Here is a 27,925-nt window from a genome sequence, read left to right on the forward strand (position 1 = left end):
CAGGGCACTTACCCAGCCCCAGCACGGGGATGTGTAAGCCATTGGAGAGGGGGAGCGTGGGGAAACCCAGCGGCGCCCGCGAGGCCATGCTGAGCCGCGTCCCCATCAGACCGCAACCTCCGCCGCGCTAGGCAACTGTCTCCAACCCCTCCCCTGCCGTCGTAAAGCGCCGCAAAGCGAGGCGGGCTTTACGGCTGCGAGCCGGGGAGAGCGGCGTGCTGCAAGGGGGGGCGCCGCTGCGAGCAGGTTGTTGGCCCATGAGTCGGGCGGGGGCCCGCTCGCGCCAGGCTCGTGTCCCCTGTACGGAGCCAGGCCCAGCGCGCTCCGGGGCTGGCCTAGGCTGCTCCGCGTGCCGCTAGTACTGCCCGGCGGCGGCGGCCCTGGGCGCGGAGGGGAGGGGATGTTACAGGGGAAAGCTGCGAGCCCGGGGCGGGGGACATCAAACTGCCCGGTGACCCCCGAGGGGGCTGGGGCTGAGCTCTGCAGGGGAAGAGTCTCCCTGGTGTTCCCCTGCGGAGGCACCCGGGTATCCATCCCTCTGATACCTGTTTCCTTCTTGTGGTAGGTCAGACTCAGGAACTGGCTTCTGTTTCACTCCTGGGATTAAAATGCTTTATCTGATTGGACTAGGGCTGGGAGATGCCAAAGATATTACCGTGAAAGGACTGGAGGTTGTAAAGCACTGCCGCAGAGTATACCTGGAGGCCTACACATCGGTCCTAACTGTAGGGAAGGAAGCACTGGTAGGTTTATGTGCCACTGAACTGAAAGTCTTTAATATCTTTTTGGAAATAACAGAGTAAGGGGGATGCAGGGAATTGTGGATCAGTAACATTACCAGCAAAAATAATAATATGACTCATTAGAAGAAAGAATAGTAAAGCATCTTTCTGAGTGTAAATATGATCAGAACATGCACGTTATATGAGTAACTTGTCTCTCTAGCTTGTTAATCCACAAGAGATTCCAATATTTCAACATTTGTTTTCATTCCAAATTGGGACAAAGTCCACATTTCAAAATTTTTCATGGAATAGAAAGATAGAAACATATCAGTTTAGAAATGCTTAAACGTTTCATTGTTTAACTGGAACTTTTACAGTGGTGCTTTAGTCAGTACCAGAGAAGTGTAAATTCGAGTACACAGTAGGGTGTCACACAATAATTGGCCTGTGTGGACCCTGCTGGTGCACACTAAAAGCTCCCTAGTGCAGTGGTTTTCAAACTTTTTTTCTGGTGACCCAGTTGAAGAAAATTGTTGATGCCTATGACCCAGCAGAGCTGGGGATGAGGGGTTTGGGGTGTGGGAGAGGCTCAGGGCTGGGGCAGAGGATTGGCTGTGGGAGTGAGGGCTGCAAGGTGGGGCCAGGAATGAGTGGTTCAGGGTGTAGGAAGTGGCTTAGGGCTGGGGAGGGGGTTGGAGTGCAGGAGAGGGTCTGGGCTGGGGGTGCAGGCTCGGGTGGGGCTCGGGATGAGGGGTTTGGGGTGCAGGAAAGGGCTCTCGGTTTGAAGGGGCTCAGGGCAGAGGATTGGAGCACGGGCTTACCTCAGGCGGCTCCCGGTCAGCAGCACAGAGGGGATGCTAAGGCAGACCGCTCTGCGCCCCAGAAGTGGTCACCAAAAGGTCCAGCTCCTAGACGGAGGCACGCAAGCGGCTCTGCGCAGCTGTCGCCCACAGGCACTGACTCCCCCTCCCCTCTCCAGCTCCCATTGGCTGGGTACCAGCCAATGGGAGTTCAGAGCCGGTACTTGGGGCAGGGACAGCGCATGCAGCCCCGTGGCCTCTCCACCTAGGAGATGGAACTGCTGCTGGCTGCTTCTGGGGCACAGCGCGGTGTCAGAACAGGTAGGAACTAGCTTGCCTTAGCCAGGCAGCACCGTCAATGTGACTTTTAATGGCCTGGTCGGTGGTGCGGACCAGAGCTGCTGCTACCCAGTGCCTTCAATTCTGTGACCCAGTACTGGGTCGTGACCCACAGTTTGAAAACCACTGCCCTAGTACACAGTATGTAGTGCCGTTAAAAACGGGACTACATTAACATGTACCAAAAAAACCTTTTAGTGCCCATAAGCAGGGTCCACACAGGCCAGTTAGTATGCTAGTGCACACTAAAATTTGTACCCCTTTGATGTGGACTAATGCATTGTGTGCACAAGACCTTAGTTTTGGTCTGTTGAATGTTAAACTGTATCTGCCTGTGGTGTTGTCAGTGCATCATGGGAGATGTAGTCTAGAGCCCAGTCTGTAGGAGCAAATGATGGTGTAAAATACCTGAACTACAGCGCCTGTGAAGCACCAGTGCACTTAACACAGATGTCAATTCAACATTAAACTGCCTGAAATGAAAGGTTTCAGTTTGTTGATTCAGGTTTTCTCTATCTCAGAAACAAAATATTTTAGATTTTTCCAAATAGAAAACCTTGGCAAAATTGAAATGATCCTGTGGAAAATCTTGATTTTGCAGAAAGTACATTTTCCATCGAAAAGAAAATTCCCAAGCAGCTCTACATGTTAAATACAAAACATTGAACAAAAGAATATAGCTGTTATTAATCTTTCAAAAAGCTTTTCATGAAGCCTCTGATACGATATTGTTAGGAAAGTTTAATATTCCTAGGGTGAGAGGCCTTCTTCAGGCTTTGAAACTGGTTAGGGGATGGGAAACAAAAAACAGGAATAAATGGCCAGTTCTTAAAATGAAGAAGGGTGACCCTTAGGATATTGCTGTCCAAGTTAGAAGTAGATGACACCTGGAAACTGGCTGCTTAATAGTTTGGAGGGCAGTCACATATGAGCAACAATAGAGGGAATCAGAAAGCTGTCTAGAGATGAGGACTCTGGCCTGCAATGGATTGCTAAAACCATCCCATATTCTTGACATGCAGGGCCTCACAGGATGTGGGGATCTGGGGTAAAACTTGAAACTGAGGCTTCCAACCTCCCCCCATCTTGAAACTGGGGCTCTGGGTGGGGGTGTTGGAGAATGAGCCTTCCCCCCACACACTCACTCTGCACCTGTCCTGCAGGGCTGGGCCCAGCTCCCTGCTCTGGGTGTTGTGACCTGGCATATGATACTTTAGTCACTTTGATTGATCAGTCCATTAGTCTCCCAAGTAGCTGGGATTACAGGTGCATGCCACCGCGCTCGACGTAAGTACTTTAGTATTGGTCCAAAAACACGACAGCTTACTGTAGTTCTATTACAATGTTTAGGACCAGCCATCACTATAAGGGAGTGTGGTCTGGAGGAATAATGCAGATGGAAGCTGTGTTCTGCATTTTAATCCTGGTTGTAACAGACTATTCACCTTTCTGTCTATTTCCCTGCCTGGAAAATGGGAGTATGATTTACTTGACTACATCCCAGGGAAATTTGAGGGTTTGATATAAGCATTAAAATAATGCTAAGTATTATTACTAACGTAAGAGAAGGAGCTGCTATGTATCACTCTACAATGCCTACCACAGAGGGACCCCAGTCTTGTTGACTTTTAAGCACTACCACTAAACAAATGTTAAATAATATCTGTGTTTAGTTCCTCAGTCCAGTTACTGGAATTCCAAACAGCGTGGTGTGTTGATTAACCTTTATCATCAACCCAGCTTAAAATAACATATGTTAAAGCTATTGCATATTGACTATTTAGGTTGGCCTTCAATTTGTTGAAAGAACTACAGTAACTCCTCGCTTAATGTTGTAGTTATGTTCCTGAAAAATGCTACTTTAAGCAAAACAATGTTAAGCAAATCTAATTTCCCCATAAGAATTAATGTAAATGGAGGTGGGGGCGGTGTTTAGGTTCCAGGGAAAAAAAATTTCCAGACAAAAGACTGTATTTATATCTATATAGACATAGATATACTGTGTGTGTGTGTATAAGTTTTAAACAAACAATTTAATACTGTACACAGCTATGATGATTGTAAAGCTTGGTTGAGGTGGTGAAGCTAGAGGGTGGGATATTTCCCAGGGAATGCCTTACTGCTAAATGATGAACTAGCACTTGGCTGAGCCCTCAAGGGTTAACACATTGTTGTTAATGTAGCCTCACACTTTACAAGGCAGCTCGAATGGAGGGAGGGGAGACAGCATAGCAGAGAGAGACAAAGACACACACCATGTGTGTGTGTGAGAGAGAGAGAGAGAGAGATGTGCATTGCCCCTTTAATTATGCTGACCACACTCTAAGTGCACTGCTTTTTTCAGTAGATCAGCAAGTTGAGACAGCAGGTGCTGCCAGCAAGCTCCCTCCGTCCTGAGCCCTGTGGTGTCCCCCCCGGCTCCCTCTCCCCCCTGCTCTGTGGAGATGGGGTAAAGGAGCAGGGAGTGGGGGCGAGGGAGGGACACCCTGACATTATCACCCCTTACCCCCCTTGCACAGCAAGCAGGAGGCTGCCAGGAGCAGCTCCAAGGCAGAGGGCAGGAGCAGCACACAACTGTGGGGGGATGGACAGCTCAACTGCCGGTAACTGATAGCCTGCTGGGCGGCTGCTTCACAGGAAACTTAGGAGAGCTGATAGGCTGCCGGCCCACCCTGGTTCCAAGCCCCCATCAGCTAGCTCCAACGGGCTGCTCTTTCTGCAAGCAATGGACAAAGCAGGCAGCTGCCAAACAACGTTATAAGGAAGCATTGTACAACTTTAAATGAACATGTTCTCTAATTGATCAGCAACGAAACAACATTAACCGGGATGACTTATAAGTGAGGAGTTACTGTATTTAAATCTTTTAGCCAACAGCCCAATTGTTAGGGTGCTCTCCTGGGATGTGGGAGACCTGGTTTCAAGCTCCTGCTCCAAATCAGGCAGAGCAGGGATTTGAAAACATCTCACATCCTGGTTCTGTCCCATCCCAAGTGAGTGCCCTTATAACTGAGCTATTGACTATTCTGGGAGACACACACACACTCATCTGAAAAATACCCAGTCTTCATTCGAGGCTCTGATCTTGTAGGTGTGCTGTCAGGCCCCACTGGAAAGATAGGAGGGGAATGCTAAGTATGAGTTTCCTGCTGGGGTTTGGGCATGAGCTAGGGTTCCGAGCTGCTAATTAGCTGTGTGGCAGCATAAAGATGTACGGAGCTCTGCACAGGCCTGTCAGTGGGGACTTTATGCACCAGCTGAGCATTAATTTTGTGAATATCAGTGGCACCTAAATATTGGTCTTGGGTGCCTAAGTACTTTTGTGGGTCTAGCCCCAAGTGACTTGCCCAAGGTCACCTAGTAGGTCTGTGGCAGAGCAGAATATTGAACCTAGGACTACCAGATCCCAGGCTACTGCCCTAACCACAGGACCATCCTTTCTCAGGGAAGCCTTTGCTACTCCTTTATGCTGTGATCACTGTTATGCTGGTTCTCTTGTTTATACACTATCCTTTGTAGGTGGAGAGCAGAACTGGAATTGATGTCACATTTTCTGTAAAGACAGACCTTCCTGACCTCAGTTGGCTAAACAACTATGATTTCTATAGCTCCCAAAAATGTGCCAGGTGGCTTACAGAACAGAAGAAGTTTGCTATCTAATGTAACAATAGTACTTACATAGCTTGATGAAATTTGAGTTGTAAGGATGTACAGATGTGCAGAATAGTCACTAAGCATTCTAGAACCAAACCAAGTCTCATGGTTCATATGTGAGACCCTGATCCTGTACATGCTTACACATATACTTAATTTAAAGAACATGTGTAGTCCCATTGACTTCAGTGGGATTGCTCATCTGTTTAAAGGTAAGTGTTTGAAGGATTAGAGGCTAAATGTGTTATCAACATGCATGGAAAGTCTTCAGCATACAGAAACAGAATTGGAGGGTGAATCTGAAGTGCAAAGAAACCAAGCATCAGCTGTTGGAGTCTCATTTCTCTGGGGATACTAATAAAGAATGGTTTCAAAACTGGTTAATTACAACATGGTATAAAAAAAACTAGGTCATAGCACATTTTTAGCCAATGTCTAATCTATATCTGGTTGGAAGAAGACAGACTAAGACAAATGGAAGTCATCACCAGCTGTCTCATTGTGATGTTTTTCTTCAATCTCTAGGAGGAGTTCTATGGGAGAGAATTGATTCTGGCTGACAGAGAAACTGTGGAACAAGAAGCAGATAATATTTTAAAAGATGCTGATCTCTGTGATGTTGCTTTTCTTGTAGTTGGTGATCCATTTGGGTAAGAAAAGGCAACATTTTAATTATTCCTCTGGCTTTGTCATTTGGCTACTTCTAGCCCTTAACAAATGGGAGCTCTCTCATGTTACCATAATTTTCTTGCTGGAAAAAAGAAACATTCCATTTTCATAATAATAGGAGTGTGCCCCATTCATGTTCTTGCAGAACTGGCTACATTTGAATTTGATACAAATGTAAATAAATGGCTCACACTTTATTCTCAGTCTTGTTTTGCAGTTCTCGCACCCAAACAGCTTGCAAAACATCCTTATCAGATAGGAACTCAGACCCACTGGCACTCACATAGATCTATAAATCTTCCCTTCAAAAGTCAAGCGACAACTGTAAAATTAATTTCCGTTATTCAAGCTGCCCTTCATAAAAAAAAAAAATTGTTTTAGATTTTATCAGCTTAGCAGAAGTGCTAGGCTTGTTACAAAGTATGGTGCATTTCTTGATTATGTATTAATCATGCTTTGTATTTTCCGTTGCTTTTTAATTGAATGCTGGGTGTTGATTGCACACACTTATGGTATTATCTATTCTAGTCTTTAAGGATGGCTGGGCCATTATAAATGTCTTGTCAGTTTGGTTTATTAAGCTTCCTATTTCAGTTTCTTATTCCTGCTGGAAGCTATAGCCTTTTTCTGTCTCCAGAAGGATGTCCTTCTGCCTATGCAATCAAGCATCATCAATCTGTAATGTCAAGCCATACAGAAGAGCTCTTTGTCTCCAGCTGGTGATCCAAGACTTGTATCACAGCTTCAAGGGGCACAAGGAAAATTAAATCACTGAGCACAGTTTGGTGAATGGATGCATTTAGGGGAGGGGCAGAGGGTTATAAAGGAGAGGAATAACTTATGTACATACAGATGCTGGGGAAACATTGAGACAATCTTTTTATTAAACTGTGTAGTTGCAGGTGATGCTGGCTATTTAGAAATATTAAAGTAATTATACTTGCAGTGTGCATTGCCATTAGAATCCAGGTTTAAGTTAAGGTGCAGTACCTATACCCTCTTGCTTTGATCCAGAAATAAGTTTAGGCATACAGGCCATATAACTACTGTGTCCATCAAAAAGTAGTTGGAGTTTGTGTGGGGGTCACCGAGCCTGCTTCTGCAAATGTGTATACCAATGTTTTTAATGACTAGAAACATATGCTTTTATTATAACATAGTACTCTGTCTTGAAAAGATATAAAGAATTTTCTAAACCTTTTATTTATGTTGTCTAAATGTGTAGGCTTTTAGGCCCCAATTCTGACGTCAGATCCGTGTGGGCAGATTCTAATGCCTGTGTGGTGCCCCACTGACTTCAGTGGGTCTCCATAAGGGAGGATGTAAGGGTCCCCCTGCAAGAATCATCTTGGAGAACCAGAACCCTAAAATCTAACTCCAGGCAGCTTTGAAGTTAATTGGTGATGTTGATGTTCTAGACCATTCTAGAACATTGTACAGTGTATTATATGGCCACAATTTTCAAAGTTGGATATCTAAAGCTAAGCACTCCCCTTCCCCACCCAAAAATGGCTTGCTGTTCAGAGAGATTGAGCACCCAGAACTGCTACTATCAATAGGAGCTGCCAGTTATCAGCATCTCTGAAAAATGGGCCACTTAAGTGCCTCATAATGGATTTAATGGTTTAACTTAGGCACCCAAGTTCAAAAATTTGTTCGTGTTCCTTATAGAAACTTTCCCTCTGGGGTGGTCATCTAAACTGTGGCCAAATCAGTTGGAGGTGGGGGAAACATTGCAAACAAGAAGTGAAACTAAGGCTCTCACGCTAACTCTTTCAGTCTATTAATATGTCAATTTTTTATTCTTAATCTGAGGGAAGTATGGATTAATTTTTAGCAGTAGATATAAAATTTGTAAAGCTTATGACAGACATTAACCATTTATATAAGCAGGCTAAAAGAGTCCATGGTGTGTATTTCAGTCAATCAGTGTTTGGACTCTTGAAGGCAACTTACTGAAGAACGGTGTTCTGAAGTTTAATGCACCCCATTTCAGATGTCTTTTTCTTCCTAATTACTCCAAGCACGCCTGCTCCCTGGGGTCTATGAGGTGATTGACTGGTTGCTCCTAGTAACAAAGGGCAGGATTGTCCTATCCTGTGGAAAACCCAGTGTGAGGATGACAGAGGAGCCAGGACACTCCAAAAGTTGACCTCGGAGTTTTCAAGTAATCTGTTCTCAAGGAGAGGTTTAGCTAGTGCAGAAAGGAGGTGGATGGCCTTTCAGCCCCACAGGTAAGGGATGTCCCATCCTGCTGATACAAAGGCACCACACAAGGGGCAGCTACACTGGAATTTTTCAGTTCTTTTCCCCCACCACTGATCCATTCGCAGTTGTGTCTGCAATATTGGTAGAATGTGTTAATGGAAACCAGGCAACTTTTAGCACCATGTCAGACAATGTGGTGACTGAAATAAATGCCCACCTGCATCCAGTTTATGCAACTGCTTCCATAATTGCCCGTGAAGATGCTACTGGTGCTAGACCAGTAGTGTGGAAAGTGGTAGTGTAGACAAGGGCACAGAGGGCTGACTCCCTCAGGCCCCCTGCTGCAATTGGCTGAGGCCCCATATGTGAGCACACTTCCTGCAGCTGTGCTGCAGCCCTTGTAGAGGGGCCTAGTGGGAACAGATTTCAGTAAATAAAGCCAGCTGTTCCCCTGATTCTCTATTAGCAGACCCACAAAGTCTCCAGAGCCCTCATGCCATGGATCTGGAGAGACGGGACAAGGCTGAAGAACCAGCCTCCTGCTCTCCCTCAGCAGATGTGCTTGGGTCTCCTTTGCTCATGGAAGGGTTGGGGGGGCATAGGAGAGAGTTTTGCAGTTAATGAGGGAGCTATTCTAAGTCTAGATTACCTTACTGCTGTTCTCCTAGGTGTTGCAGTCTATTTCTAGCAATACTTCCTGATTTCCCATAATTCAGACTCCACTAGTTAATCTGCTGTAGATGAATGAGCCTTTATCATATTTTAAAAAAATGGACACTTCCTCCCACCCCCATCAGCTGCTGCCACATTTCTGTGTCAGTAGCTATGCACTTGAGCTGGCAAAGTAGTTGCATAACAAAAATGCACTAAGGTTGGGAAATGGTCAGGCCAGGGATTGAGGGAACTCCATGAGAATTCAGCTTGAACGACAGAGGATGTCAGGGCTAAAACAACCCTCCTATGTAATTACTCAGCTCAGCCAGATACTACTAGTTTCCCTGTTTCCCTCTATGGAATGGGCAGCATTGTCTGAGGTATCTTTGTTGAAAAGGAGACAGCTGAAGCAATTGTTCAGATTTGACAGCTTTCTTATTTAAATGCATTGCCACATTTCACATGTAATGTGGAGAGTACAGTACTTCTTAAACAGCTTAACATGCACATGTACCATTTGAAATAAAAATTAATTTATTTTAAATTGTTGCAATTCAAAAATAAGACTAACTTGGATCTATTTGTGCTTCTGATGCTGATCATACTTGGAACTCAAGCCTGCAGTTCTTCCTCTGGGCAAAGCTCCAATTAACCTGACTGAGAGTTTTGTCCAAGTGTGAAGATGCAGGTTGCATGTTGACTGATGGGTATGTTAAGCCAAATTCAGCTTGTGGTAAGTTTCAAAGGGGATCACTCCTGCTTACTTCTGGAATGAATTTGCATGTTGTTTATATATCCTAATGCATTTTCCCTGAGTCTTGTGGATTTCAGTACATAAATATATAAAAGAGAATAGTTTTAAAAGCCAAGCTTGGCTTTTCCAAGGTTAATATATAGCTACTGTATACACATGTATACAATATGTGTAAATCTTTAAAACATGTTCTGTATACTGTGCAGTGCTTTTTTTCGAACGTGTTTTCACAGGCTCTCAGTGCAAATGTGAGATGGCCTGGTTGCACATTAATTGTAGGAATACTGGAGTTACGCCCAAGTTCTCTGTGCTAAGCTTAGCTGACTTTTGCTATTCAACAGACATCCAGCAGATACCTGCAAAAGACAAAGGACAAATGGAACTGTCCTCTTTAAGTTGCTACCAAAAGTTACTTTAAAAAGTAATAAACATGCTACTGTTGCAGTTTTAACTTTGAGAAAGCAATTGGGAGCTGTGAAATTCATGTGGGTCACTGTGCTTTTTAGCCCTTTTTTTGCTACTTATTGTTATGGTAAAATCAGAGTAAAGTCCTTACTACCACTGCCCTCTTGGCATGCTGCATAGCTTTACTCATGAAGCATTTTAATTTTACTTTCCAAACAAGCTATGTTGATGGTTATGCTCAGTCAGTGTATTTTGTCAATCTAACCCATTCCTTCCTTACCACAGGGCCACAACACACAGTGATCTTGTTCTGCGTGCAGTAAAGCTTGGGATTCCATACAGGGTTATTCATAATGCTTCCATTATGAATGCAGTGGGCTGCTGTGGTTTACAGGTAACTCTTATACGTACTGTTCTACAATTGTTAATATTAGAATCAGCAGTCTCTACCGCTCTTACATTATGGAAGGGCTGCATGACACTGTCTAAACTTTTAAGGAAGACAGCTGTGGAAATTCTGGCCAGTTTTCAGAATGTGTTAACATTTCCTTTTCAGAGTGTTCCATGCATTTATCATTATGTAACTTAACATTTGGGAGGCAAAATGCCTATTTGTATTGATGCACATGTGAGTAAATGGTGACAATTCTGGTTTCTCTCCCCCACAAACAAAACTAGACAGTATTTTCTATGTATTTCATATGTAAAGCATTGTGTGCGTATGATAATTGTTTTGCCCTATCAGCTTACTGTTCCTACTGGTGATCATCTGCTAAGGTAAAGTTGTTATCCCCTTGAGAAATATACTATCAATGGAAATAAAATGGGTACATATATGATTCTGTGTATTATCCCAAACCCAGATTAAAAATTATGTCAAAAATTTGGCATCAGACACATTCCTTCCCTCCTGAGTTGATCCTCACCTCTTTAATCTTCCTGCATGTTTGCCAACAGCTAAAGGATCTTTGATTTTTGTTTTATTAGGGGAATGCAAGGATGGGAGCCACATACCTGAATACTTTTTTTAAATTTTTTTTTATAGATATTAGCCTATTGCATGTCTCATAGATTGGTTACTTTGGGTCTTGGAGGCTCAGAAAAGTAGAGACCTATTTTCTTTAATGTTTTTAAATTTCTTTCATAATCTGCTATGCCTGTCTTGTAAAATCTTCCGTATGTTCCCCTCCTTGCTCCTGTCCCTGTCCCAGTTTCTCCAATCAGAGAATCAGCTGCTGGCAGCTACATAGTTTCAAGGGAAGAAAAGAAAATAATTCTACTCTGCAAGGCGGAAGCTGGAATATTTTTATTTTATGAATATAGGGAAAATGGGTGTTGGCTGGAAAACTCACAGGAACTCCCTGACTCAATCGTGGGATAAGTTAGTGTCCAGTATAAACAGCTTTCAAGCCATGTAACTACTGTAGGTCTGGTATGGGGCAGCTTCCTTTCATAGATGTCCAGAAAACTCTCTGCCTTTCTTACAGGAAAAATGCTAGTCTAACATGTATTGTCACTAATCATACATATATTAGCTATCTGCAACTTTCCCCTTTGTTTTTCTTGTTAATGATGAGCATTGGCAGTGTGCTCAGCCCTACCCCTACTCTGTCCCCAAGGAACTTGCCATTGTAGGCCTCAGTCCTGCACATGTGTAGCCCCCCTGTGAAGAGCCATTGAGGCTGTATGTGAACATAGGGGTCTGCTTACGCGGAACCAATTGGAGGATCAGGGCGTAAACAAGCGATTAGATGCATGTCCAGGGCACTTCCATCTCAGAAGGAAGAAGTCCTTTCTAGCTTAAAGAAGGGAGAGCTGTCTGTTTTAACAGAAATAACCGATACCGCCAAAGTTAGACCAGAAATACTAGCAGCCATATTTCAGTAGTTGCCAGCAACAGCACAGCTGTACCAGTGGTAGATATGGCATAGGCTTTAGCTTTGAGCAGACTTTCATGACACAGGATAAGTCTATACTGGATCTGGAGGCGTAATTTCCAAGGCGGTTAGACATACCCATGATTGCTTTGATTGAGCTAGTGTGCTAAAAAAATAGCAGTGTAGCTGTGGCTGCACAGGCAGTGGGACAGGCTTGCCAAGCCAAATGCAATCCCATCTGAAACCCTAGGTGTGTACTCAAGGTGGCTAACCCATCCCTCTGCCCCCACAGCCACGGCTACACTGCCATTTTTAGTACACTGGCTCAATCAAAACCTGGGTATGTCTACCTGACTTGGAAATTATACCTCCAGTTCCATTGTACACATACCCACAGTGATAGAAATGTCTGAGCCCTGTGGGCTCTCATGCTTAACTGCTGGTTCAACAGCACCATTCTTGAAATGTGAATGTTAATTGTAGTGTACGCCTGCCCACAGGGAACACAACCCGTGACCTTCGCAATGTGATGATTCTCCCCATGAGTACTTTCTCACAACACCTGCCTGTTGTTGAAAGGAGAGGTCAGATTATCTTTTAGGAAGGAAGTATACTTTTGGTGTTAAAATCTACATATGCAGTAGAAGTTGGCAGGCGTCACATGGCTGCACTTTATGGGTAGGGTAGCACAGGAGTTGGCTCCTTACCCTATCTGCTTTATTATGGTAAACAGCTTGCTTCTACAGTTAAGAGCTGGCAGTGGATTCCTACTACTCGTTAGCATGGGATGGTCTTGCTTTCTGTGCCATTAGGAGAAAAACTGCAGGTCCCACCCTCCAGTCCAAACCCTGACAGTGCAGGTGTCTATATTAAAAATCTGTTGTGTTTCTGAAAGTTTGTCCTACCTTGTAGCAGTTGTACAGGGAGACAGGATCTAATGCTGCGACAGAGAGGCAGTTTCTAATCAGGACCGCCCTTAAAACAATCCTAGACTACACATGCATGTTTCAAGGGTTGTCTTTACTTTCTTTATCCTGTGCTGGGGGAACCTACCATGACGGAAACATGGGGTTATTCATCCTGGCAATAGTCTTTTTCCTTCCTAACCTGGGAGGTGCTCCCCTCTCATAAATCAACATATTCCTGTTCTTGTGAAAAGCACCCTGGGAAATCATGATCATGTTATATTACAGGATCGTAAACAGCTGAATGTTTAAATCTTCAGTGTTCTTTGAGGGAGCAAACAAATAATGAAGGGAGATCAAAGCTGACAAGGCACTTCTCATTTATTAAACATTGTAGCTGTTACTTCCATCATCCCTTAAAACTCTCCACTTCTTTATTTTCATAATTATCTCCTGTCATAAGTTTATTTCATTTGTTTTAGGAGCAGTTGCTTTTTTGAAGCATTTTGGGTATGGCAGGGATTCCTCTTATACATACTTGACCACAGAAGAGGTTTTTTTTTTTTTTTTTTGGTCTTTTATTCTGATCTTGATACAAAACTTCTTACTCTACTAGTGAAAAACAGGAAACACCTTTATAGATTGTACTTATGGTTTTCAGAACAATGAGCTGTAGCTGCTGATTAGACTCTGTCTGGATGAAATGCAGTTGCTGCTCACAAAAGAATGTGTCTCCTATATGATCAGACCAATGTTCAGTGCTTTCTGTGAAGCATAACGTGCAGTTAATTGTATATTCTTACAATGAAGTTCACGGAGAAAGCATTCTGGTACCATACATCACTTTTTGTGTACTGATTTCTATAAAGGTGCTGCCATAAGCTACAAATTACAGATCAGAGCATGAGCTAGGGTTGGACTTACTGTTTCTGGGACTGAAGGAGCAGAAACGTAGTTTTTGCTATTTTGTACATAAAAAGCTCATTAAAAGTAAAATATTTTGGAAGGAAAAATGTGCATCCACTCTGAAAACATCTCTGCCAGGCAGTCCAGATCGGTGCTGCTGCTATGGAGAATCACTATGATAACAGATTATTAAAAATGTTAAAGAAGCTATTGCATTGGTTCATATCACATTAAAGGGGCAAGACCTCCCCCTTTATAAATAAAATAAAATAAAAAGGACCTTTTAATGCTGAGCTTCCAAAAAGCTTGTTTGCCGCAGTTTCTGATACAGTTGGCTAGAGCTTTTTTGAGAGCTGGGTGAGTTAGGCACATTGCAAGACAGCTACAAGCACTAGTTACGTTGTGCCAAAGTCTCTAGATCCCTCCTGTGCCCATCTCTCCACCCTGTTTTGTGCTCCGCCATACTGGTTGTCGTATCAGGCTTTTGTTCAAGATCTGGAGAATGTTCCTTTTTATTTTTCCAAAATCAGAAAAACAAGACAGCTGGGAAAGTGCCTCGGATGTGAATTGCCACTTAAACCTGGTACCACTGGATTCATGGATGGTCTCAGTGGTATTTGTTAATGTTGTATCACAATTATTGGCACTAAGCACCATTCTAAAGGCCCTGCAGTTCTGTATCTGTGCATGTAGAATGATCCCGCCAGAGAGACTGGGGAGGGAGTGTAGTCCCACAGGAGTGCACTCTAAAGCCCTCACATAGCACTTCTGTTGGTGTCTGCTGGAGCACTGCAGCCTTCCGCCCAAGCAGCTGAGCTGTACTTCTGGCCGTATTGGGAACCTGTGACCTCAGCTCTCCCCCTGCTCACCTACTTGGGGAAAGAGGCATGGCCTCAGCCCCATTTCTTCCCATGAGTCTACACCATGGGTTCTCAACCTTTTCTTTCTGAGCCTCCCCTCCTACCCCCCTCCCCCCAACATGCTATAAAAACTCCACGGCCCAGCTGTGCCACAACAACTGGTTTTCTGCATATAAAAGCCAGGGCCGGCATTAAGGGGTAGCAAGCAGGGCAATTACCCAGGGCCTCATGCCACAGTGGGCACAGCAAAGATAAGTTGCTCCGGGTGGCAGGGCTTAGGGCTTCAGCCCCATGCGGTGGGATTTCAGCTTTCTGCCCTGAACCTCAGTGAGTCTAACACTGGCTCTGCTTGGCGGACCATCTGAAACCTGCTTGCGGCCCCTGGTTGAGAACCACTGTTCTAGTCCATGTAGCCAGTAGGTAGAAGGAAGGGAGGAGTTCTTTGCTGCCTTCTACAGGCTTCAGCTCTTCCCTTGCTCAGTTTTTCACTGTTAGGCCAACTGCTGGGGCAAAAATGGCTTTCAATTTTCTCCTCCCCTGAATGCTGTAATAAAAAGCTGCTGTAGCATTGAACTGTGAAGCAGGGGACAAGTTGTGGGCACAGATATAAAAACTGGGACCTACAAAGAGGGGGGACAGTAGGGGAGAGGTTGACTACAAAAGCCAGAGAGTAGGGGGAGAGAGAACAGAAGAACAAGGGAAGGGACCAACTAAGGGTGAGAGACTTGGAATAGATGGAGAAAGAAAAACATAAGCAAATTGCTCTAGTTTTATCAGACTGTTGCTTTTGGCAACCACATCCAATTACTGTCGCCATTAACTAGCTGAAAATTGGCCTTGCGTGCACACTTCATGCACCACCCTAAATGTATAATCCCCATACCATTTGAAAGGGAGATTCTTTCCCTGTTCATAGGACCAAAACCAAATGAATGCCCTGGTGTGCCTCAAGAAGCAGCTCTAAAGAGCCAGTGCATGGGAAGTAGTCCAGATCTAGGCTGCCTGCAGTATGCAGTGCGTTACTGTCCTTTTCCTTGCATGTCCTTGCTACACTGCTAAAGGCCTTTCTGGAAGTCATGGCTCAAACTGGTCCTTTTGCATAACCTCCCTTCCCTAGTTTAGGAGCTGCAGTAGAGCTGCTTAAGCCCTCAGCCTTCATCCTTCCAACTAGTGCTATTCATCTCTCTCTCTCTCTTTTTTGTGGGAGTGTACTGACTAACATGACTGACAGCTAGAGTAAGAAGAGACACACTGCTCTGAGAAAACAGCATTGCTAAGTACATAAGCATTTTTTTAAAAGGTAACTAGGAAAAATGCCTCATGTCCTGGCCCTTTTGCAAGGTAAATCCAATTAGCCTTCAGAACAGTTTCATGTAGATCTGAATAAATGTCTGTCTTCCTTGATCCCTCAGCAACTAATTACACCGATTATTTTCAGTTACTAGCTCTCCAATTAAAATTTACAAATGTAACTACACTATGAAGTAGGTTTACTTTTTAACCTATCACTGAAAAATACAAATACAGAACTGTGGTGCTCACTTCTATAGTATCTAAGCACTTTGCGAGGAATTAATAAACCTCACAACACTCATGTCCTGTAGGGGAAGTATTATTTACAGATGGGAAACTGAGGCAAACAGTAGTTATGAGATTTGCCCAAGGTCACACAGGAAGCCTGCAGGACTTGTAGAAATAGAACTCTTATTTCCTGACTCCATTCTATGCCTTAACCACATGACCATCTGTCTTCCTTCAAATGGGAGAAATGTAATACAAAACATTTTTCATTGATGTAAAATAGTAAACAAATTTATCTTACTGTCTCCAGTTGGTTTTCCTGCTAAATGCCCTGAGCCTTCATTGTATAAGTTAGCACTTGTTTTGCACACCCTCTAAATGCTAGTTCAGTGCAAGCTATCCTACTTTATTGCTTACATGTGCTGTGTAACTTACAGGACCATTTGTCACCACTGAATCTGACCCAGAAAATCCACTTACCAGGCAGAATTTGGCAACTGTCTTTCAGGTTAATACGGGCGAGAGGTGGGAGATATCTTGATCTGATGTCTCTATATATGAAGAGCCTAAGAAGGGTACCAGAGCCTCTAAGGTGACTTTACCCTTTTGGATTAAGTCCTGTATCCTTCAAATGCTCTCAATGGAAGGAGGCTCTTAATCCTCTTACGGTTGTGTCCCATTCTGCTCACGTGGAAGCCATTCCCGATCACCAACAGGGAAGGCATCTCAGCAGAGACAGAGAATTCCCTTGGTTCTTTTGTCTAAAGTTACTAGGTTGAAAGCCATGGCTGCTGGGTAGCATCAGCCATAGGATGCAGAACACAATCACATTCAATGCTCTTTCTCCAGCTTGGCAGCCATCTCCCCACATCTCCATTCTCTATGCCTGACAGCTCCCAGGAATTCTAGCTCAGTTGTGTGCGATGCAGAAACAGCATGTTAAGTAAAAGTTTAATTTTCCATGCTTGCAGTTTTATAAAACTGGGAAAGACGGTGTGAATGATAAGCCTTAGAATAAGGCTCATTTTAAATGGCCAAAAGTCATCAGCAACTTACCTCTGCTGACAGGACTGTAGCTACAGTGGTTACCCTTGAACTTCCCAACCTTGCCCCTAGTTATTAGATATTAGCACAGTATGCCTCCTTTGGTATGAGGAATACCTGGGGGAATCGGGTATCAAGGGCAAAAAATTCCTTTTTTAAGGATGAACATTGTGTAGTATCACAGCCAAAGTCCTGATACCAAAGATGAAGGAAAGGGAATCACGTTCTGCAGCAGGGTTTACCAGCAAGTAAGCACTAAGATCCTATGATGCAAGGTTCTGAGTGGCCCTTAATGCCCATTGACCTGTTTCTACTTACATCACTGGGGCCAGGAGTAGCCTTGTTGACTTCAGTGTGAGTTGAGCTTCACTTACATCTCCCAGGACTAGACTCCATAATGGTAGCAGTTGCAGTATATTCTTACCCTATAAGAACGTCCCATCATATAACCTGTGATTCTCAACACAGCAAAGGAGATCAAAGGTAGCCCTTAGTTGCATATTGGTCAATTCCCTTTACAGTCTACTGGGAGTCTGCACATGCATAAGAGCTGCAGGTTTGGGTCTAAAATACTTAACAACAAGAATCCTTTTGTATTCACCTCCTGAAATGTTCCTGGTGAGTAACCCATTTTCTGAACAGCTTCTAAAACTGTTTTGAAATTTCAAGAAAGGAGACAGCGTACATAATTGACAAAATGCAGTGTCATGGTTACAGTTGATGCAGCAATAATTCTGGGAAAAGATGCTGTAAAAATAAACCTTTGCAATGTTGAAATATTTCTTTCTTTGTTTCTCTGCAGCTGGTGCACTAGTGGTCTTGAATGTTAAATTGCACCTTCTCTGCTGTTTGTTTTAGTACACTACTGTGTTTGAGGGGGAAAGAAAAATGTTTTTTTTCGTTTACTTTTCCCTACTTAGCTTCTGCTCCTTCCTTTTCATGCTTTGTGTTCATTAGCTATTTGGCCACAACACTAAGAAGAGTTTCTTATGGTTTGGACCACAGTAGGATAGATTCTGATCTAATTTAAACCAGTGTGAATGATGAGTAATTCCACTGAAGGTTGAAGTCTTCAGTGGGTTTAAACTTCTGTAACTGAGATTAGAATGTAGCCCATTCTCTCTAATATGCTTCATTCCACCTTTGCAGTTTGTTTATATTTAGCCCAACAGCTGAACTGCAATGTTTAAAAATACTGGTACAAAATAACTGTAGCTCCCTAGTCTTTGGTACAAAAAGTGGTTTGCTTTTCTTTCATTTTAAGTATGTAAATAAAATAGAAAGCACTAAATATATTTGCAGTTTATGCTGGGACAAAACAAAGTGAAGCTTGAAGAATGGGGGAAACTGACCACCTTCCTTACACTGCTTTATGATGCATTTTGTGGGAGGCAGTCGGGTCTAGTGGATCAGGCACTGGATTGGGAGTCAGGAGACCTGCCTGCTCTTCCTGGCTTTTAGTAGTTGTACTGTAACAGATAATCATAGAAAAGATTTGTTTCAAACATTTACAAGCAAGTTTCTCACATTTCTGAAGATGCTGCTTTTGGAAGCTTCCCATGAAGACTTTGAACATTAGAGAAGAGGGAGACAGATTTGTCTCTACTGCTTCTGATTTGAAAGGCCTGCCCTTCCATCCACTAGGTCCAAATGTAGTGCCTTCCTCTGTTGAAATTCCAGTTGTGTCTGTGACCATAGGACAGGAATCTAATAAATCTGATGTTCAGTGCAAGTGTGTGATACTTGAGATATTTGAAAGCTCTCACATACAAGATATCCCTCCTCCCCAAATGCCAGGCAGTGTTTAATAAAGGACACAGCACTATCAAGATTGCTCAGAAATTAATTTGTTTCCTTCTTAAAGGGGTTATTGTTGTGATAGCCATTTTATGTCTGATTGGTTCGTTGAAGATGTTGTTCCGGCTGTCGTAAGTTTCTGCTTAAAAAAGCTCAGAACAGAGTGTTTGATCCTCATTTGTTTTGTTCTGTACAAAATACACATTGAATATGAAAACTGCAATGGTTTTACAGCTATGTGCCAACAACATCAAGTTTTACATTTTGATTTCTAGGTCCTGATCCATTGAGGTCAATGGAAAGACTCAGTTTGATTTCTTTCTGGTTGAAATCTGTCACAGAGGAGGATCCTTTTAAGATATTAGTGTTGTTTGTTTAATAATATCTATTGGTCCCTCTGCACTAAGGCTTTTCTTGTGAATCATTTGCTTTATGCTGGATTTCAAGAGGCAGAAATAATAGCATAACATAGTATAGCAGTCTCATGTATCAGAGACTCTTGAGCCAAGAAAGTACCATATCAGGGTGTAAGAAAGAGTTAAAATATTAGTTTTATTAAATATGCAAGTTAGCTTACAAATAATGTTTCTTCAAACTTATGTAGGCTTGTTCTGCCACAGGAGTAGTGTCCAAGTATGTGCTGATGTACGATGTGGGTGGAAATTTTTTGCCTGTGCATATACAAATGTTTGCATGCACAACAGCTGAAATTTATTGAGGTCCTCAATTTAACACAACAGTAGACTCCATTAATGCTTCGATCCCACAGCATTTCCAAAATGATAGTATACCAATGAATTGCCAAAAGTAATTTTCTCCTGTTTATCCCCCTCTCCTTCATTTCTAAGAAGGATTATTAAATGTTTTGGGACCACCAGAAAGGCACATGCAGTAAAAATAAGGACATTTCTCTCAAAATCTAACTCATACAGGGGTATAAATGACATGGATGATTGTGCCCCCAGTAATACAGTGGTGCCTCGTGTTGCCTCTGAAAGCAATTTCCATGCTGGCCAGTGGTGCAAAAACAGGTGCTGGGGATTTCCCTCTGGCCATTTAAGCCACGAACACAAATCCTTTGCACTGCCAGAGCACCACAAAGTGGCCAGAGGGCACCAGAGAATCAGGTCTGCTATTTCAGCTTGGACTTTTGTAATGCTTCAAAGCAGAAACAAGTTAGTTTTCTACGGAAATGGTGCCCAAAGGTTACCCATTCATTCTGATAGGAGGACAATATGAAAGGTCTTTCATTTAAAATGAAGGTCCAAAAGATGTATATGTATCCTGGAGTTTACCAGCAGGACCTCATGGTTATGAAATGTGAAGTATGGGTTAATGTCTTTGAGTTACTGAAGTGTAATATTTAAATGAGGAAATAGTTTGTGTAATATGCCAAGAATCATTGAACATACTGTCCTCCTATCAGAATGAATGGGTAACCTTTGGGCACCAGTTCCGTAGAAAACTAACTTGTTTCTGCTTTGAAGCATTACAAAAGTCCAAGCTGAAATAGCAGACCTGATTCTCTGGTGCCCTCTGGTCACTTTGTGGTGCTCTGGCAGTGCAAAGGATCTGTGTTCATGGCTGAAATGGCCAGAGGGAAATCCCCAGCTGGCATAGAACCACCATAATGTCTTCTGTGTAAGGTTTAAAGAAAGGGTAGCAGAGGACGGAGTGCAGCTCCCCCTTCTCTGCTAAAAGCAGATGGGAATTCCTCCTCCTGTCCCAGGCTTGAAAAGAGCTCTGCGCGCACATACCCACCAATTTCAATCTATTTAATTTCTTGTCTGCCCCCTGTAGCTAGGAGCCAGGGAAGGGTGGCAGAGAAGAAATAGTTGGGGAGTTAAGAGATGCTCTTCCAAGCCTGGGATAGGAGGAGGGACTTTCATCTGCTTCTAGCAGACAGGGGGACTGCACTTCTTCCTTTGCTTCGGTGTAGGATTTAAAGTAAGGGGAGCAGTTGGGGTGTGTGGCCATGGGATAGAGAGAAAAGAGGACATGGCCAGGGCTGGAGCCAGGCCCCATATCAGGTAACTGCAAATCCACCTTTGTTGTCCCACCCTAGACCTGTACTGACCACAGCATGGCTAAGGCAGGGTCTTGAAGATGTGTTTCTGCCTTTTGAGGTGAGACAGTAAAGAGATCAAGATTGGTGTTTATTGCCTCTGCTGCCTTCCAGATCAAATTAACTTAATGTAGATGCATAAATATGTTTTCCAACTCCCAGCCCTGAAACTCAACCTGGGACCTTAAAGCCAAGCTGAGTTATTTCCTTTGTATGCATCACCACCAGTAATAGATTTGCATTTAATTACATCTCAGTAAAATATTTCTATTTTATGCTGCCTTTTACAATGCCCATCTGGAACTATCTGCAGAACTATATCAAATATCTCCCATGGCCCACCTTCCCCATTACTGTGAGAAGACAACCAATAAATGATGGCAAGACTGAGGGACAAGTGAATGAAATTGCCACTGTCTCTAGAATTGTGTGTGTGGGTGTGTGCGCGCACACAAAATATATCTGTCTGTAGCCCCTGTCCTCTGATCCTTATGGTATTGGATTCTAACTTCTTTTGCACAGGGACAACATCTTCATATATAGCAGACTCATCCTCTGAGCACTATTTTAATACAAATATTTCAAGAATAATTTATCCCAAGGCTTGTAGAAACATTACACAGGAATGCAGATGCTACAGCATTATTGGAGGCTGCCTACCTGTTTCCTTATAGATTTAGGAAATAATCTACCAGATACCTACAGTTTTGCTTCAGTCTTTCCAAAGGGCCCAGTCCACCTTGACTTAACTGGGAATTTTGCCGGAATAAGGACTACATGATTGGGTCTTTTTAAGTGTAGAAGGAATATTGAAAGTTAATGAAGAATGGTGACCAGAATAAAGAGCTGGATACAAGCCTTAGGAGGCAGTCTCACTACTCATTCTCTAACGTGCATCGCTGCATGGAGGGTGACAGAACAGTAGTAAATCTCCTATTCCATAGTAGAGAGGGAAACTTTGTTACAGGCTTAGATACAAAGCAAAAACAAAGTCTTGTTAATGCATTAGACCATTCCAAGGAGTTGCAGTGTGGCAAGGGGAGAACAGGACACCTTTTTTAAAAGGCGGTATTAATTTATTCTTTCCTGCACGTGCAACAAAATCATTTAGAAAATACCCTTTTATATAAGGGTGCCTTAGTTCTAGCTGATGCTCCATCCTTAAACACGCTCAAGACTTCTTAGCTTTTAGTTATGTCAAACCTTAATTTCCTAATATTTAATGTATAGAAACTCTTTGTAATCCACACTTAAGTAATTTCTTCTTTGCTTGTGTGTGTGTGTGTGTGTTTTTTTAAGTTGTACAACTTTGGAGAAACAGTTTCTATAGTTTTCTGGACGGATACGTGGAAACCAGAAAGCTTTTTTGACAAGATTCAGAAGAACAAGCAGAATGGAATGCACACGCTGTGCTTACTTGGTAAGGGTCATCTGTCTTTGTTCTGTAATCACTTTCTTGTACAACATCCAGAGGCTATGGTGATAAATGTAATAAATTTAGAAGAAAAAAGTTTTTAATTGAAGAAAATATACCAAAAATTGCATCCTTTGTGTATTGCTTTTGTGAATTTAGAATAGCTTTACTAGACCTATCTTTTTCACTGTGGCCTGCGATTTCTAAAGAGTAGAGAAATCAATAAAACCCTGTGCTTCAATAGAATTCAACAAGGATCAGAGATCCGCCTATGCTGTTAAAATGCAGCATGAGTTTAAGGACAAGTGTATCTCCTGTTCAAGATCCAAATCAGGTTGCAGTAATTAGCAAGTGTCATTTTACTTTAGTAGTTTAGACCTTAATAGACTTCATCTTGGAAGAGACATGTCGTATTAGCCAAATTTATTGTATTTGATTAAATGATTTTCATCTTCTAATATAACATTCATTAGTCTGAAGACATTTACAGAGTGACAAGGTTACATTGTAATATACAAAAACACTGTAAAGCAAGGATCTAAAACAGATGACTGATTTTAAATTAGCAACCTCCTCAGTAGCTCACATTGTTTTGTCTGATCTTTTTATTTACCCCTCTCCTGTAAATCCAAATCTTAAACACCAATGCTGGAAACACATAAGCCTGTGTATAACTCTAATAACATGATAAATAGTCCCATTGGCTTCAATGGGCCTGTTTGTGTGCATAAAATTACACACATGCTTAAAAGTGTGCAGGTTCGAGCCCTTGGTTTGTGACCACTTCAAGAAAGACGATTTCCGTGTCTCTTGGGCTGAGGAGGGAGCTGTCAGTGCTTAACAAATTCATAGTTTAAGTAAAAACATGCATTCTGTGAGTGTTGAAAGAACCTTAGTCTGGAAACAATTTAAATGTACAAGTGTCATTACACATTTGGCTGACTTTCCAAATGCACAGAAATGATTTCAGAGGTGGTTAAAATCAGATTTTTGGTAACTTTAAAGAAACTTTAATTTAAGTTATATTACAAGTTAACAAACTTAAAGAAGGGAAGCAGGAGGGAGATTCTCCCCCCCCCCTTTTTTTTTTTTTGGTTCACTTACTCTGCATCTGTTAGCACTTAATGCTTTGCACGGTTTCTCATTTTGTGTTGATTTTAACATAGCAGCATTGCAAAACCACAAAGTTCGGTGGGGTGGGGAGGAGAATTCATGGCAGGTATGGGAGTTAAATCTAATTTTAAGTCACATTTGAAACCTGATAATTTCAAAATAAGCATTCCTTTAATACCACTTGGTTGTGGTTTATTTTAATTGATTGTTTAGTCAAATTACATTAAAGGATATTTCACGAATGAGTAAAAGCAAAATACAGAAACAGTGCTATTAGAATATGGTTCTGATTTGGAAGTACTGTAACTTTAACTTATGATAAATTGTAGCTGTAGTTCCCACATTTTTTGTTAAAAGGCTAGGTTATGCACAGATCTTGTTATAAAAACCTTTTCCTCATAATTTCCTTGGCAGAAGTTAATGCTAAACTCTGAACAGCTATTTTAAGACTGTAAAAATGCCCCAACTTTTACGGGTTTTGTACAGCTTTTTTGCACATTGAATTCAGATGTAAGATGAGTGATGTAAGTCTCCTGTCTATGTATGTGAGTGTAATGCACTAAGATTTGAACACCAAGTCAAAAATTGTGACAGTCAGTACAAACTAAACAAACATTCTACTGTTGAGTATATAATTTCCACTGCTCCATATTGTAGATCTTGAGTGCCTGTCAGAGATAATGCAGATGCCTAAGACTCCATAAAATTGCAGAGTTGCTCTGTATATAAAATACACATATCCAGAAATTATAGCAGGAACTGCTAATGAGTTGGGTTCCTGTGTGGTGGTTAAAGTGAATACTGTCCTTCAGTTATGCTGCTTTACCTTCCGACTACCGAGGTGCAACTGAACCTAGAATCTATGAATGAAGCATGCAATATATCTGGCTTTCAGAAGCTTATATGATTAAATATTTTAGAACAATATCATTTTGAGATTTTTCAATCCTATGACAAATGTGCCCATCATTGTAGTACTTAAGCACTATTTTAAGGGCTGTTTTACATTGTTATTTGCATTAGAATCCTAGAAGTAATACAATCCCAGGTAAAACTTCATCTTTATAAAAGGAAAGGACAAGGGTTTTTCTTTATAACTAATATATGAAGCTCAGAATAGAGCGGATACTACTTGGCTAGAAATCCACATTTGTAGTTCCTACAATAGCTAAGATATTGGTATACGAAAAGCAGAAAAGACCTGCTAATTTAAACTACTAATTAAGCCCTTACCCATTTAGACAATTAAGATGAGTGAGAAGATTACAGTACCTCTGATGTCTTTATTTGTGTCTAATAAATATAACTTTTATCCTGCAGACATAAAAGTAAAGGAGCAATCTCTGGAAAACCTGATGAAGTGAGTCACTATTTTGAAAATAAATATATTGTCAGCATGTTCTAATGAAAACTGATTGAAGATCCTTCCTCCTACTTAGTAATGCTGCACTCACCCATTCCTTAGATGCTCACTCGTAATGAAATAAAGTACTTAGGCATGGTCCTGCATTCACTGCAATAAATGGGAGTTTTGCCATTTATTTCAGTGGGATCAAGCCCTTAGTTTGCAGCAATTGCACACTAATTTTCGGTATTGTGTTCAGTAAACAGAACATTTTGTCTTAACTAGGTCCTTCTAGAAGAGGTTGTTCAGTGAATGAAGTCTTATAATTGTTCAATCTTGCACAGTATAGTCTCTCTCCCTGAAGCAGATGAACGGCTGAAAACAAGACAGTGCTCTGAATCATCTCAGTGCACTGGCCAGAAACTGCATTTGGAGTATTGACATTCCATTGTCTTAACACCAAACAGAAGTATTTTTAATAGTGTTAGTTTAACTAAGGTCATTCAGCTGTCTCAAAGAAGTTTGTCATTTCTAAACCATCTTTTTATAACTGGGTCTATAAACTGTTGCTGCGAGACATGCTGTAACTTTTGGCCTAGACTCACATTCATAAACTTTTCTTGAATGTAGCTAGAATTGGCAAACTAGCTGAAATGTGTTTGAGAATAATTGAATATATTTCTGCTTTGTAATTATCTGCCTACATGATGATTGTTGGGAAAACGTATTGGATTATTTGAGTTTTGTTTTTCTAAAGTAAGTGCAGACCCTGTATAGTTTCCAGCAGTCTCACTTGAATCTTAAGATAGCAAACTATCAGCCAGATCATGCCCTGCTGCTTTACAAGTGTGCAGGGAGCCCAGGGATTGCAATTGAGCTGAAATTCACCCTAACCCCCCCAACCCCCAAGGCCTACCACAAAGCCTATGGATTACTTAAGCCACATGGGTTATGTTAAAGCTGAAATGTACCAGAGATAATGGAATGAGAGAATTACAATAACCTAGTATTCTGGGTTTAATACTATTTGGCAAGGTAGTTATTACTTTAGTTTTTTTCTAACAGAGGAAAGAAGATTTATGAATCACCACGGTACATGAGTGTGAACCAAGCTGCAGAACAGCTTCTTGCCATTGTTCAAAATAGGAGGCTTCAAGGAGAAGAACCAGGTACACGTTCAATAGTTGTTTCCAGGTGCTAGTACTCCAGGCTTCCCCTTTCTCTACCTTTACTGAGGAGTCTCTACTACTGCTCTGCTCCTATTCGTTAGAGCACCTCCTGACCTGAAGTGGAACTGGGCTACCTTCAGCTGATCACAAGATGTGTTTGGCAAAGCCCAAGCTACGCTGCAGGCAGTGAGCACTGGTGAATGGAAGTTAGTAATTCCTGGAGGCATAGTCAAGGTCTTTAGTCTTGTTCAACTGGTACAGTTACCATAGTTTGAAAACCAGTGCTACCATTCATCTTTCCGTTGGGTCCCTCAGATTAAACAAGGGGAAGCTTCTTTGAATGGATCAGAATGGAGCGTTTATTTACACCGGTTTTTAGAACTGTTAGAATATTTTAACATTGAGTTTCCCTTTAACTGTACTGTGAACCCCTTAGACAATTGTACTTCAAGATTTTCATATGACAGACACCTAAGTCACTTCACTAGTTATTGGCCAAATTCTTATTTATGCCAGGCTAAATTCAGATTAATTCCATTTATATAAGTAGGTTTGGAAGAATTAGATTTGGTGGTAGATGTCTTTTTCATCATATACACACAAGCTGACAGTTACATTGTCAATTTACAGATAAAGAAAAATGCTGCTTGAAGGTAGTTTGATTTAAAAATATTTACAGTGTATATTTTGACATATGTTGACAGTGTGAAGTTAAAGCTTTCAGTTTTTGAATCTGGGCATCAACTGTCAGATACTCCCCACAAAATTTTAAATAGATAAAAAAAATGTTTAAAACCCATAATTTTGTGAACTCTAAAAATTGGAGAAAATGCTTAAACTACTATTGGTACGTCAGTTATAAAAAAAATCAAATTCTACCATGTCTATATATTAGGTAGCTACTTCACATTTGTACTATTACTGAGAGCAGAGCTAAAACAAACCCCGCCTTCATTCACTTGTATTTCTATTAACATTTGGTTTGATTTTTATTTACAAGACAACATTTTAGAGCAAATCTCCACCATTATTCCTTTAGTAGTTTACTTCTCTCTGCTGAGGTCTGGAAGTAGGGGTGCGAAGTAAAATAGTCTTCTCACCTAGACCAATATCCTGCTGCTGGCACTGACTGAAAGGAGGACTCACATGGAGAAGGGAACTAACTCCCCTCTATTGTGTATTTGCCACAGCCCATTCTAACTACTGTCAGCATGTAGCTTAGAGTACTCTATCTCCTCAAAATAACAGAATTCCATCTCACTGTGCAACAAAACTCCTGGCTTTAAAGTGTTAGATTAAAATCAGAGACTGGAAACTTGAGATTCAATGCTTTTGTAAACGTAACATACAATCATTACTTTCAGTGAAGCAAATACTGCTCAATAAAGAGATTGAATTTGCTCTCTAGAAAATGAAAGATGAATTATTTCCTGTAATTGCATTTTCTTTTTTGTAGAAGTTACGGAGAACACACTCTGTGTTGGCCTAGCAAGAGTGGGTGCCGTGGATCAGAAAATTGCTTCGGGCACCTTACAACAGATGTCCACAGTAGAACTAGGTGGCCCACTACATTCCATGATCATAGCAAGCAATATGCATCCTCTGGAAATAGATATGCTTAAGCTCTTTGCTATGGATGAATCTAGCTCTGAAGACAATGAATGCCAAAGGAACACTTGAATAAAGAGCCTTTACCTGTCC

General features: G+C 41.9%; 2 protein-coding genes across 11 annotated transcripts in view; one reads left to right on the top strand and one right to left on the bottom strand.

Moving 5' to 3' along the window:
* The window catches only part of LOC117881426 (uncharacterized oxidoreductase ZK1290.5-like), an 81,124-nt gene extending 80,962 nt beyond the window's left edge, over positions 1–162 (bottom strand). For all 6 annotated transcript variants that reach the window (XR_004646784.1, XM_034778679.1, XM_034778683.1 and 3 more), the window contains exon 1: positions 13–162. Coding sequence is in view for 5 of the 6 variants with exons in the window: in XM_034778679.1 (XP_034634570.1) it covers positions 13–106 (94 nt within the window). In the remaining variant the exon portion in view is untranslated. The remainder of the gene's footprint in view (positions 1–12) is intronic.
* On the top strand, positions 126–27,925 carry DPH5 (diphthamide biosynthesis 5). Of its 5 annotated transcripts, none has more exons than XM_034778685.1 (8): positions 126–246; positions 566–743; positions 6,044–6,168; positions 10,494–10,602; positions 22,483–22,603; positions 25,031–25,070; positions 26,121–26,224; positions 27,681–27,925. In XM_034778685.1, exons 2-8 carry the CDS (start codon positions 609–611, stop codon positions 27,902–27,904), a joined length of 858 nt encoding a protein of 285 aa, XP_034634576.1. In that variant the 5' UTR covers positions 126–246; positions 566–608; the 3' UTR covers positions 27,905–27,925. The 5 variants fall into 5 exon arrangements, with proteins under 5 accessions (XP_034634576.1, XP_034634578.1, XP_034634575.1 ...); XM_034778687.1 differs by having other exon boundaries at positions 179–246; positions 631–743; XM_034778684.1 differs by having other exon boundaries at positions 219–300; positions 631–743.

This window comes from Trachemys scripta, chromosome 8 (genome assembly GCF_013100865.1).
Source record: "Trachemys scripta elegans isolate TJP31775 chromosome 8, CAS_Tse_1.0, whole genome shotgun sequence".
Lineage (NCBI taxonomy): Eukaryota > Metazoa > Chordata > Testudines > Emydidae > Trachemys > Trachemys scripta.